The 14,179-nt window shown below is 47.7% G+C and overlaps 1 protein-coding gene across 6 annotated transcripts in view; it reads left to right on the forward strand.

Annotated features, from left to right (window-relative positions):
• Window positions 1-14,179, forward strand: part of LOC140414552 (AT-rich interactive domain-containing protein 1A-like) — a 251,459-nt gene that overhangs the window by 130,493 nt on the left and 106,787 nt on the right. For 4 of the 6 annotated variants that reach the window (XM_072500985.1, XM_072500986.1, XM_072500988.1 and 1 more), the window contains exons 5-9: window positions 5,504-5,744; window positions 6,415-6,504; window positions 7,696-7,863; window positions 10,482-10,797; window positions 12,104-12,249. In XM_072500985.1, coding sequence (XP_072357086.1) covers window positions 5,504-5,744; window positions 6,415-6,504; window positions 7,696-7,863; window positions 10,482-10,797; window positions 12,104-12,249 — 961 coding nt within the window. The remainder of the gene's footprint in view (window positions 1-5,503; window positions 5,745-6,414; window positions 6,505-7,695; window positions 7,864-10,481; window positions 10,798-12,103; window positions 12,250-14,179) is intronic. The other 2 variants (XM_072500989.1, XM_072500990.1) reach the window with 1 other exon arrangement.

Below are 14,179 nucleotides of genomic sequence, written 5' to 3' on the forward strand. Positions count from 1 at the left end.
TATTAAAAAAGGTCTTAGTGATTAGTATAGGGAGACATTGAAATACAAATAAGAACCTCGGGAGGACCATCATCTTAATTGCTTGCACCCTGCCCGCCAGCGATAGAGGCTGCATGTCCCACCTCTTGAAGTCCTCCTCCATTTGTTCTACCAACCGTGTCAGATTAAGTCTGTGCAAGGTTCCCCAGCTCCTAGCGATCTGAATCCCCAGGTATCGGAAGTTTCTTTCCACTTTCCTTAGAGGCAAGCCTTCTATCTCTCTACTCTGGTCCCCTGGATGTATCACAAATAATTCACTCTTTCCCATGTTTAGCCTATACCCCGAGAAATCCCCGAACCCCCTCAAAATTCGCATAACCTCTATCATTCCCCCCGCTGGGTCCGACACGTATAACAATAGGTCATCCGCATATAACGAGACTCGGTGTTCTTCTCCCCCTCTAATCACCCCTCTCCATTTCCTGGAGTCTCTCAACGCCATGGCCAGAGGTTCAATTGCCAACGCGAACAACAATGGAGACAGCGGGCATCCCTGTCTTGTTCCCCTATATAGTCGGAAATACTCCGATCTATGTCGACCTGTAACTACGCTTGCCGTTGGAGCCCCATAAAGAAGTCTAACCCAGCTAATAAACCCGTTCCCAAACCCAAACCTCCTTAACACTTCCCATAAATACTCCCACTCCACCCTATCAAATGCCTTCTCTGCGTCCATTGCCGCCACTATCTCTGCCTCCCCCTCCACTGGGGGCATCATTATCACCCCTAATAGTCGTCGCACGTTAACATTCAGTTGTCTCCCTTTTACGAACCCTGTCTGATCTTCGTGCACCACCCCCGGGACACAGTCCTCTATCCTCGATGCCAGTACCTTTGCCAACAATTTGGCGTCCACGTTCAACAATGAAATGGGTCTATAGGACCCGCACTGCAACGGATCTTTATCCCTCTTCAAAATTAACGATATCGTCGCCTCCGACATCGTCGGGGGTAGAGTCCCCCCTTTCCTGGCCTCATTGAACGTCCTCACCATCAACGGGGCCAACAAGTCCACATATTTTCTGTAATACTCCACCGGGAACCCGTCTGGTCCTGGGGCCTTCCCTGCTTGCATGCTTCCCAGTCCCTTAATAACCTCGTCCACCCCAATCGGTGCCCCCAGGCCTACCACCCCCCGCTCCTCCACTTTCGGGAACCTCAATTGGTCCAGGAACTGCCGCATCCCCTCCTCTCCCTCTGGGGGTTGAGACCTATACAGTTCCTCATAGAAGGTCTTGAACACCTCATTTATCTTTCCTGCCCTTCGCACCGTGTCTCCCCTTTCGTCTCTAATTCCTCCTATTTCCCTCGCTGCTGCCCTCTTTCGCAATTGATGAGCCAACAGGCGACTCGCCTTTTCCCCATATTCATACCTCCTCCCCTGTGCCTTCCTCCACAGTACCTCCGCCTTTCTGGTGGTCAGAAGGTCAAATTCCGTCTGGAGTCGTCTCCTCTCCCTGTACAATTCCTCCTCCGGGGTCTCTGCAAATTCCCTATCCACCCTTAAAATCTCCCCCAGTAATCTTTCCCTTTCCTTGGCCTCTGTTTTCCTTTTGTGGGCCCCAATGGAGATCAGCTCTCCTCTGACCACCGCTTTTAGTGCTTCCCATACCACTCCCACAGGGACCTCGCCGTCGTCATTGACCTCCAGGTATCTCTCAATACACCCCCGCACTCTTGCACACACTCCCTCATCCGCCATCAGTCCCACATCTAATCGCCAGAGTGTTCTCTGCTCCCTTTCCTCTCCTAATTCCAGGTCCACCCAATGTGGGGCATGATCCGAAACCGCTATGGCTGAGTACTCAGCTTCTTCCACCCTAGAGATCAACGACCTTCCCAAAACAAAAAAATCTATCCGGGAGTACACTTTATGGACATGGGAGAAGAAGGAATACTCCCTAGCCCTAGGTCTAAGAAATCGCCATGGATCCACTCCCCCCATTTGGTCCATAAACCCCTTAAGTACCTTGGCCGCTGCCGGCCTTCTTCCGGTCCTTGAGCTGGATCTATCTAGCCCCGGGTCCAGCACCGTATTAAAGTCCCCTCCTAAAATCAAGTTTCCTACCTCCAGGTCCGGTATACGCCCCAGCATCCGTCTCATAAATCCCGCATCGTCCCAGTTTGGGGCATACACGTTAACCAACACGATCTCCATTCCCTCCAGCCTGCCACTCACCATTACATATCTACCTCCGCTATCTGCTACAATGTTCTTTGCTTCAAATGCGACCTGTTTCCCCACCAAAATGGCCACCCCTCTATTCTTTGCGTCCAGTCCTGAGTGGAACACCTGTCCCACCCATCCTTTCCTTAGCCTAACTTGGTCCGCCACCTTTAGGTGCGTCTCTTGGAGCATAACCACGTCTGCCCTTAGTCCTTTCAAATGCGCGAGCACTCGGGCCCTTTTTATCGGTCCGTTCAGGCCTCTCACGTTCCACGTGATCAGCCTCACTAGGGGGCTACCTGCCCCCCTCCCGTGTCGACTAGCCATTACCTTCTCTAGGCCAGTCCCATATCCCGCCTCCGCGCTCCCGCTCGCTCCCCCAGCGTCGCACACCATCCCCGCCCACCCACTCTTTAGCCATTTCCTTTTGGATTTCCGCAGCAGCAACCCAGTTGTCCCCCCCCCCCCTTCTCCCTCCCTCCTCCCCTCCCCGCTAGATCTCTTTCTAGCTTGATTGCTCCCCCCATATTACTTCCGTAAGTCAGCTGACTTCAACTGACCCCGGCTACTCCTGCTCACTCCTCGACCTCCCCATGTGGGGAACTCCCATCCGCCTTGCGCCTGTCTTCCCGCCTTATTCTTTCTGGTGCGGGAACATCCCTTTACCTGACCCGCCTCTTATGGCGCAGCTCCCTTTCCCCTCCCCCTCCCCTTCCCCATTCTCCAACTATGTCCCGTCTTTCCCCCCTCACCGGCGCCCACATTTCCCCAATGTCTCCCCCCTTCCCTGTTTACTTCTCAATTAACTTCCACTGTAACATTATCAATAACATTTCCTGCAGCATCAGTCCCTCAGTTCCGATCCAATTTCTCTTCTTTGATGAAGGTCCATGCTTCCTCCGCCGTCTCGAAATAATGGTGTCTCTCCTGATACGTGACCCATAGTCTTGCCGGCTGCAGCATCCCGAACTTCACCTTCCTTTTATGCAACACCTCTTTGGCTCGGTTGAAGCTCGCCCTCCTTCTCGCCACCTCCGCACTCCAATCCTGGTATACCCGTACCACTGCATTCTCCCATCTGCTACTCCGCACCTTTTTAGCCCATCTCAGGACCTCTTCTCTATCCTTAAGGCGGTAAAATCGCACGATTATCGCCCTGGGTGGTTCTCCCGCTTTTGGTCTTCTCGCCGGAATCCGATTTGCCCACTCCACCTCCAAGGGGCCCGTAGGGGCCTCAGCACCCATCAGTGAGCTCAGCATCGTACTTGCGTACGCTCCACAGTCCACTCCTTCCACACCCTCAGGGAGACCCAGTATCCGAAGGTTCTTCCTTCGCGCTCCATTTTCTAGGGCTTCGATCCTTTCAGTACACTTTTTATGAAGTGCCTCGTGCGTCTGTGTCTTAACCGCCAGGCCCAGGATCTCGTCCTCAATATCTGTCACCTTCTGCTCCACCACACGGAGCTCTGTCTCCTGGGTCTTTAATGTCTCCTTGAGCCCCTCAATTGCCTGTAGCAACGGGGTCAGCACCTCCCTCTTCAGCAGCTCCACGCACCGTCTCACAATTTCATGCTCAGGCCCCCATATCGCCTGCGCTTTCTCCGCCGCCATCTTGTACTTCTCTCTTTCTGACCCTTTGGTCGACGATTCCTCGCGCTGCAGCCGCCGCCGCCGGTTTTTTCCTCCTTTGTTTGGGGGGGACTCCCTTCTCACACGCCCCACACCGGGTTGCGTCGTCGAAAAATTCCCCGTTGAGGCTCTTAAAAGAGCCCGAAGGTCCGTTGGAGCTGGAGCCGCCGAAGCGTGCGGCTAGCTAGGCATCACCGCAACCGGAAGTCCCTTCAGTGGCCTTGATGAGGTCTTTTCACAGTTGTTCCCTCTGCTGCTAGAATTCACCTTTGATACAGGCCCTCAGGTCAGCTTGCAGCTTTAAGCTTGCCCTTCCCCCGCCTGCATGCTGGAAGAGGCCCTGTTTATCCTGTAGTTGCAGCCAAATCTTTCACTGTTTCTGCGTGTGTCTGGCAACCAAGAGACATACCCTTCCTGGGGGACACTGTCGGGGGAATATTGCCGCCTTCTTCCCACACCGGGAAATGTCAAACAAATGCCGTGGGGGCCCTGTAAAAGAGCCCAAAAGTCCGTTCCAAGCAGGAGCTGCCGAATATGCGACCTAGTTCTGCATAGCCGCACCCGGAAGTCTTCCAGAAACATATATATATATATATAGACAGATTCAAAGATGCCAGACAATGAATGTAATGCGACATGAATCCCAGGTCCCGGTTGAGGCCGCGCTCATGTGTGCGGAACTTGGCTATAAGCTTCTGCTCGGCGATTCTGCGTTGTCGCGCGTCCTGAAGGCCGCCTTGGAGAACACTTAGCCGGAGATCAGAGGCTGAATGCCCTTGACTGCTGAAGTGTTCCTTGACTGGAAGGGAACATTCCTGCCTGGGTGATTGTCGCGCGATGTCCGTTCATTCGTTGTCGCAGCGTCTGCGTGGTCTCGCCAATGTACCACGCTTCGGGACATCTTTCCTGAGTCATGTCGCATTACATTCATCCCCCACCATCTGGCCTGCAAAATCCTACCAACTGTCCTGGCTTGAGACAATTCACACCTCTTTAACCTGGGGTTACCCCATCTCTGGATCTGTAAAGATTTAATCACCTGCTAATGCTCGCATTCCAAGCATTGTCTGGCATCTTTGAATCTGTCTATATATATGTTTCTGGAACATACCTCTTCATTCACCTGATGAAGGAGCAGCATTCCGAATGCTAGTGACTTCGAAACAAACCTGTTGGACTTTAACCTGGTGCTGTAAGACTTCTTATTTTGTATGAACATTTTGCCAGACCCATATCAAACTCATTGAATCCCCTAACTCAGACTGTCCGGTTGTGTGACATTTTCTAACACTTCCGACCAGCTAGGGACTGCTGTCTGGAGATGAGTGCACATGAAGAGTATGAACTGGGAGTTGAGATGATTGCTTCCACTCATTAATGAAGGAAATTGTTTTGTATTTTGTAATGTTTAATGGATTCTCCAGGATACTCTAGCTCCTGCACCCTCCCAACAATTTCTACCCCCCCCCCCCCTTCTCTCACACACACACACACACACACACACACACTCATACTCATACTCATACTCACACACACAGACACATAGTGTAACTAGATTTGTTTATTTTTATCATTTCAATATCTGCAGAGATGAGAGGCGTAAAAGTTTACAAAAAAACTGACGTAAAGAGCAGACGTAAAGAACTAATTATTCTTCTGGGTTTGTAGGATTTGTCGGGTTCTATTGATGACTTGCCGACTGGGACAGAGGGGGCATTGAGCCCAGGAGTGAGTACATCAGGAATCTCCAGCAGCCAAGGGGAGCAAAGTAACCCTGCACAGTCACCGTTCTCTCCGCATACCTCCCCACACCTGCCTGGAATCCGTGGTCCATCACCATCACCTGTAGGATCGCCAGCTAGTGTAACACAGTCCAGGTCAGGGCCGCTGTCCCCAGCAGCTGTACCAGGTAGGAATGTGTGTATGTATGTTTTATTGTAACGGTTTGCTGCCCGAAGATCGATCTCATCAGACAGTGGTGGGATGGGAATGTTTATGGTTATTCTGGGTGGACTAGTTGTACTTTCTTAGTTGCCAATAGTTGGCAGGAATGGGAATGCTCAAGATCAGAGGTTTAAAGAGGCTGAGCCGAACAAGCTTCAGGGTCATGCATGTAACGTTCGTTGGCACTCTGCCGCTAAATTAGTAGCATTTTGCTTGTAGTTAATGGTAAAGATTGAGGACAGGAATTTGATTCTGATTTAAGTCAACAGCTCTGATCCCCAAACCTTATTATACAGGTGGTTGCAGTTAGCCATAACTCCAATAGAGCAACCTCATTGAAAGTAACAAGTATGCTAGAGAACTACAGAAAACAGATGGAAGCCCAGCCAGACCATACTTCAAACCCTGCATTAAATATTGATGTAACTGAACATCTGCGTTCCAAACAGGACATCACATGTTTGAGCTTCACGCCTATCTGTTCCTATAGCATCAGCTGAGTTAACTACTACACTCAGCACACCCCATTGCTGTTGAAGGGCTGCAACTCCCAATTCCTCACCCCCATGATATCCTGCAGCAATGTACTCTCTTCTTTTCAGTAATGGATAACTTATAAATTCTCTGCTTGCTAGGTAATCAGATGCCACCCCGCCCTCCGAGTGGCCAGTCAGATGGAATTTTACATCCCTCCATGAATCCGTCTGCCATGGGGCAGGACCGAGGTGAGTTAATACCATAGCCAGCTTTCGTAACTGATTTGAAAGTTCGTGTATCAAACCAAGCCGGTGTTTACTACTCCAGCTGACATTTCTCTACCATGTATGTCATGTGTAAATATATTACTAATCTTTATTAGTGTCACAAGTAGGCTTTCATTAATACTGCAATGCACTTACTGCGAAAATCCCTCGTCGCCACACTCCGGCGCCTGTTCGGGTACACTGAGGGAGTACTCGGAATGTCCAATTCACCCATCAGCACGTCTTTCAGGACTTGTGGGAGGAAATCGGAGCACCGGGAGGAAACCCACACAGACACAGGGAGAACCTGTAGACTCCGCACAGGCAGTGACCCAAGCTGGGAATCTAACCTGGGTCCCTGGTGCTGTGAAGCAACAGTGCTACCCACTGTGCTACCGTACCGCCCATGAGAGCTGCCATTCGTTCACCTTATTTTGCAGCAGTTTACCAATGCACAATTTTCCTGATACTAGCAGGAAATGACTTGTAAACTAGTAATGCAATTGAAATGATTTTCTTTTTGTCATACTTTACCCCTCCTGAGGGAATTAGTAATGCTATGGTAAAGTTGTAAGGTGCCACTCATTTTGATAGCTGACCAATTGGAGCACTGCAATTAGTTCTGCATGGGAGCGGACAAAACAGCAGCGTGCGGGCCCACCCTCACCACACACACACACACACACACACACACCGGCCATGCTTATCTCTGCCTTCAAAGGTGCTTTGTTTTTGCCTGAGACCAACAGGCATTGAACCTGGGATCTATCTGACTTGCCTATATACCACACAAAATAATTAAGCTGTCTGGGGTGGGATGGTATGGGGAAAATTGAAACAAATGTATTTGATTTAAAAAGTGTAAGTGGGAAACTCCTTAAATATTTTAAATAGGCAATTAGTTGGAATGGTTTCTCTGAATTGAAGTAATTTGTGTTTAAAAAAGAAAGGCTTTCCTGCCCTTTTTATGGGGCTTTACCATGCAGGTAAAATGTATGAGGTGCTTTGCATTAATGCATTATTTCGGCAGTGACTAATGTGTTCATTCCGGCGCCTGTTTGGGTACACGGGGAGAATTCAGAATGTCCAAATTACCTAACAGCACGTCTCTCAGGACTTGTTAAAACAGTACCTGGTTTTCACTGAACTCTCTTGTTTTTTCCCCCTGTGCAGGCTACATGCAGAGACCTCCCCAACTGCCACAGTACAGCTCCCCACAGGCAGGGTCAGCTTTGTCACCACGTCAACCTTCTGGAGGACAGATGCATGCTGGGATGAGCCCATATCAACAGAATAACTCTGGAAACTATGGGCCTCAAGGTGCCCAGTACGGACCTCAAGGTGAGTATGATGCTCTGTGTGACATTGTGGATGTATGATTGGAACTTTGGCCAGATGTATTGATGTAACACTCCCCAACCCCCTCATTGATCACACCCTGTGTCACAAGGAAGGCATTCAATGGATGGGCTACGCACCTCCCACTTGAATAGTATGTGTGCAAATGAGATTCGTCAATTTTAAGTAGCGAATACTCATTTGGACACTTATGTATGAATTTACCATGGATTTGTAATATTAACATGAGCAAAGGTGGATAAGGTATTTAATATAGGGGAGCATGGTGGCACAGTGGTTAGCACTGCTGCCTCACAGCACCGAGGTCCCAGATTTGATCCTGCCCCTGGGTTACTGTCCATGTGGAGTTTGCACATTCTCCCAGTGATTGCGTGGGTTTCGCCCCCCACAATCCAGAGAAGTACAGGGTAGGTGGATTGGCCTTGCTAAATTGCCCCTTAATTGGAAAAAAATGAATTGGGTACTCTAAATATTTTTTTTTAAAAGGGGGAAAAAGGCATTGGATATATATATTCATCTTTATTGTCACAAGTAGGCTTACATTAACCCTGCAATGAAGTTACTGTGAAAAGCCCTTCGTCACCACATTCCGGCGCCTGTTTGGGTACACTGAGGGAGAATTCAGAATGTCCAAATTACCTTACAGCACGTCTTTCAGGACTTGTGGGAGGAAACTGGAACTCCCGGAGGACATCCACGCAACAGGGAGAACCTGCAGACTCCACACAGACAGTGACCCAAGTCGGGAATCGAACATGGGATCCTGGCGCTGTGAAGCAACAGTGCTAACCACTGTGCTACCGTACCGCCCTCTTTGCCATTTTATTCACACCATGTACAATTCCAGACTTGTAGGATGTGTTCCAGGGGATTTCCTCCATTTTTATTGTACCACTGTCATCTGTCACTTACCAGACTGTTCATGAATACTTTGTGCTATTTTCTCCCTTGTTATTACCAGCTAGTGGTGGCTGAGCTGCCATAAAACCATAGCTCGCTTCAGCTGTGGATGAGGTGAGGGTGTATTTATATTTAAAGGGTGGGGAGTGCAGTTCCTATTTTATTGATGTCACTGTGCAACCTCGTACCTGATGATCATGAATTCACTTTCTTCATTTATTTTGGGGCCAGTCATTATCAGGGCGTCTTTTAAAAATCCAATTACTTAGCATCTTAGCTTTAGAAACATAGAAAATAGAAGCAGGACGAAGCCATCCGGCCCTTTGAGCCTGCTCCGCTGTTCGTTATGATCACGGCTGATCATGCAACTCAATAGCCTAATTCCCCTTTGCCCCCATATCTTTTGATCCTCATTGCCCTAAGTGCTATATCTAACTGCTTCATGAAAACATGCAATGCTTTAGCCTCAACTACTTTTTGTGGTAACGAATCCCACAGGCCAACCACTCTGTAGGTGAAGGAATTTCTCCTCCTTTCTGTCTTGAGTGGTCTACCCCGTATCCTCAGACTGTGACCCCTGGTTCTGGACACACCCAGCATGGGAACATCCTTCCTGCATCTACCCTGCCTATTCCTGCTAGAATTTTCTCTGTTTCTATGAAATCTATCTACCTATCTATCTATCCTCTCTCTCTCTCTCTCTCTCTCTCTCTCTCTCTCTCTCTCTCTCTCTCTCTCTCTCTCTCTCTTCACACTCCCCTCCCCCATATTGGGCATCACGTAGCACAGTTCGATTCCCGGCTTGGGTCACTGTCTGTGCGGAGTCTACAGGTTCTCCCTGTGTCTGTGTGGGTTTCCTCCGGGTGCTCCGGTTTCCTCCCACAAGTCCTGAAAGACGTGCTGTTAGGTAAATTGGACATTCTGAGTTCTCCCTCTCTGTACCTGAGCAGGAGCCGGAGTGTGGCGACGCGGGGCTTTTCACAGTAACTTCATTGCAGGGTTAATGTAAGCCTACTTGTGACACTAAACATTATTATTATTTTCTTCTGAACTCCAGTGATTATAATCCTAACTCATTCAATCTCGCCATATATCGCCAGTCCTTCCTCCCCTAGGAATCAGTCTGATAAATCTTTGCCGCACTCCCTCTGGAGAAAGAATATCCTTTCTCCGATAAGGAGACCAAAACTGCACGCAATATTCCAGGTATGGCCTCACCAAGGCCCTGTATAATTGCAGCAAGACATTCCTGCTCGTTTATTCGAATCCTCTCACAATGAAGGCCAGAATTCCATTTGCCTTCTTTACCAACTGCTGTATCTGCATGCTTACCTTCAGTGACTGGTGTATGAGGACACCCAGGTCTCGTTGCACATTCCCCTTTTCTTATTTATGGCCATTCAGATAAAAATCTGCCACCTTGCTTTTGCTAGCACTCCAAATTCTACTGCACCTGCCTTCATTTGCCACAAAGTGTCCAACTTGCCCTTTACTACTTTCATTCAACTTCTATCTGGACCAAGACAGATAGATTGATGTCGAAGCAAAATACCGATGAAAGCTAATTGAGCTGAACTATTAACTCTGTGCCTGTCTGCATAAATTATGCCTGGCTTGCTGAGCATTGCCAGGCGTCTTCTGTTTTGTTGGGATAGATGAGGAAGATTTCTACCGTGCTTATTTTGCACCTCTTTAAACAGGGGGCTATCCTCGCCAACCCAACTATAACACAATGCCGAATGCAAACTACGGCTTGGGAGGCACCATGAATGCAATGACTGCTGGGAACCAAATACATGGTCAGGGTCCAGCCCCACCTTATGTTGGAATGCCACCAGGGAGGATGGGACCTGCAGCGATGGGTAACCGGCCGTATGGAGGCAATATGACGCAGAATGCAGCAAACCTATCGGCACAAATGACCTCAGGAATGTGCCCACCACCAGCTATGAACCGCAAGGCTCAGGATGCAGCTGTAGCCGCGATGCATGCAGCGGCAAACTCGGTACAGAATAGGTAAGTGGAGCAGCGAGTGTATGGCCGTAGATTGAAATAAGACTGAAGGGAGCCTTTAAAATGCTGAGGACCATGAACTGAGAAGCTGTTGAATGTTGAGGAATTGTGCTTTATTGACATGTTATAGTTGGATCTGTTTTGTAACCTGGGCTCATTGTGCAGAAGGACAGTGAGCATATTACTCGAACATTCACTTGATCAAAGTTGTTGGGGTTGGTATTGCATCTACTCTGTGTTTAATATCCTAGTGAAATGTCTGAAGGATGCTACAGTGGAAGGTATGGTGGTTGCCAACACATGGGTGTGCTCCTTCAGTATCTTTAATTGTACAAAGACTAATTAAGTCTCCATTTCTGTGTTGGAGGTAGTGACGATAATTGGGATTGACAGTTGAACTGGGAATTGATTAGTGCAGTTTTGCAGGAGTGAACTTCAACAAGTAAACAACTGCAAGCAAGCTAGTTGAGGAGTCCAATCACTCTGGTGTGTGGTAAATCAAGTGGTGCTGCATGGTGCTTGCATTGCAGCCTGCTGCTGTTCTTTTAAAAACAAACAATTTTTTTTAGGGTACCCAATTTTTTTCCAATTAAGGAGTAATTTAGCATGGCCAATCCATCTATCCTGCACATCTTTCTGGGTTATAGGGTTGAGACCCACGCAGACATGGGGAGAATGTGCAGACTCCTCATGGACAGTGACCTGGGGCCGAGATCGAATCCAGGTCCTCGGCACCGTGATGCAGCGGTGCTAACCACTATGCCGCCGTGCCGCCCCGCCTGCTGCTGCTTTCTCTGGGTTCCTGAGGATAGATGGAGTGGGAAGGGAGATACTTATTGTACCTATCAGTATCTGTGAACTTGGCTAATTGCTGCATTTAGGAGATCAGGCAAGACTGGACATTTTCGTAATCACACTTTTCCTGTTAGTCTGTCAAAATTACATCCACATTTGTTCCAGTAGTTAACATGAAAAACTTGGTCTCAAATTAATTTTCACGGTCTGTGTTTGGTGATCTAAATTCTGTAGCAGATTTGTGCAATTTATTTCTCACCCCCGCTGCCCAAAAGAAAAATTTCTCCAGTGCTTCTGTGAAAACTGAATCTAGTGGCTTTGATTATTGTTAAATTAGTTAGATTCAGTGTGTTGATGAACTGGTCTTAGAATAAATAGAGTAGGCAGGAGTATGCAGGGAGCAGGTCAACGTAAGTCAAATATACTAAAGCCACAACTAGGTTCATTGACATGATCAACCAAAGGTGATGCTTAACTCTCTTGTTCCTTACTTATTTCCCCCTTTCTAATGCAGACAACCTGGTTATCCAAACCTGAATCAAGGAGGAATGATGGGTGCTGGCTCTCCTTACAGTCAAGGTATGAACAGTATGGCTGGAATGATGAATCCACAGGGATCTCCATATTCCATGGCTGGAAACATGGCCAATAGCTCTGCAGGTAAGGGCACAGATACTAGACCCAGTGGATAACTACAGTGGCCTAAGACAGTAACAACATAGTGACGCTCAGTGATGTATGTGGTTTCTGTTTTAAATATTTCTCAATTCTGGTCCTGCCAGATAAAGGTTACCACAGAGTGCTGATCATAAACTTTGCAAAAAAACAGCCAAAGTTAGTCACTTGTTAGCTGTGGCTCATTGGGAGTAGTCTTGCTTCGAAGGCAAAAGGTGGGTTCAAGTCTCCCCCAGAAATTTGAACACATAATGCAGGCTGACATTTCAGCATAGTACAGTCAAAAGTGCTGTCTTTCAGATGAGATGTTAAAAAAAGACCTCACCAACACTGATGGATGAATGTAAAAGGTGCAATGGCACTATTTTGGAGAAGAGTTAGGGAATTCTTCCCTAAGCCCCTCCACCAACATTTCAAGATATAGGCGCAAAATTAGGCCGCCATTCTATCATGGCTGATATGTTCCTCATCTGCTATGTACAATGCTACAGACCAAGAGCTGGATTGTGAAATCAGCCAGAGCATCTCCTCCCTAGAACACATGACCTCGGAGCAGGAGAAGGCACTTTAGCCTCCCGAGCCTAAACATCTTCAATGTGCTCTTGGCTGATCCCATCATGGCCTCAACTCCACTGTCCTGCCCGTTCTCCATAACCCTCCAACCCATTACCATTAAAAATCTGTCTAACTCCTCCTTAAATTTACTCACTGTCTCTGCATCCTCCACACTCTGGGGTAGCAAATTCCACAGATTCACAACCATTCACAATCCTTTGGAAGAAGTAGTTACTCCTCAAATCTCAAATTTGCTACCTCTTATTCTAAGATTATGGCCTCTCATTTTAGAATGAGCCACAAGAGGAAGCATTAGACTGGGACTGTACTTGTTGGAGTTTAGAAGGATGCGGGGGGATCTTATAGAAACATATAAAATTATGAAGGGAATAGATGGGATAGATGCGGGGAGGTTATTTCCACTGGCGGGTGAACTAGGGGGCATAGCCTGAAAATAAGGGGAAGTAGATTTAGGACTGAGCTTAGGAGGAACCTCTTCACCCAAAGGGTTGTGAATCTATGGAAATCCCTGCCCAGTGAAGCAGTTGAGGATCCTTCATTAAATGTTTTCAAGATAAAGATAGTTGGTTTTTTGAAGAATAAAGGAATAAAGGGTTATGGTGTTCGGGCGGGAAAGTGGAGCTGAGTCCACAAAAGATCAGCCATGATCTCATTGAATGGCGGAGCAGGCTTGAAGGGCCAGATGGCCTACTCCTGCTCCAAGTTCTTATGTTTATCGGCTCCACGTCTACTGTATCCATACCTCAATTTGATCTTCTAAACCCCAGAGGGTATAGGCCTAAACTGTTCAATCTCTCCTCGTACGACAAACCTCTCATCTCTGGAATCAATCTAGTGAACCATCTCTGAACTGCCTCCAATGCCACTACATCTTTCCTCAAATAAGGGGACCAAAACTGTGCACAATGTTCCAGGTCTACCAATGCCTTGTATAGTTGCAACAGCACTTCCTTACCATTATACTCAGTTTCTTTTGCTATAAATGCCAACATTCCATTTGCTTTCCTTATTATCTGCTGCACCTGCATGCTCATTTTCCGTGACTCATGCACGAGGATGATCCAAATCCCTCTAATTCGGAGCACCCCGAAGTCTCTCCCCATTTAGAAAATAAGTTGTCTTTCCATTTTGTCGACCAAAATGCATGACCTCCCACTTCTCCACATTAAACTCCATCTGCCACATTTTGGCTCACTCTCCTAACCTATCTATATCCATTTGTAAGGTTCTTCCTCATTGCAACTTACTGTCCCACCTATTTTTGTGTCCTCTACGAATTTTGCTTTGGAACCTTCTATCCCTGTATCCAAGTTGTTAATATAGATTGTAAATAGCTGGA

Source organism: Scyliorhinus torazame, chromosome 1, assembly GCF_047496885.1.
Source record: "Scyliorhinus torazame isolate Kashiwa2021f chromosome 1, sScyTor2.1, whole genome shotgun sequence".
Taxonomy (NCBI): Eukaryota; Metazoa; Chordata; class Chondrichthyes; order Carcharhiniformes; family Scyliorhinidae; genus Scyliorhinus; species Scyliorhinus torazame.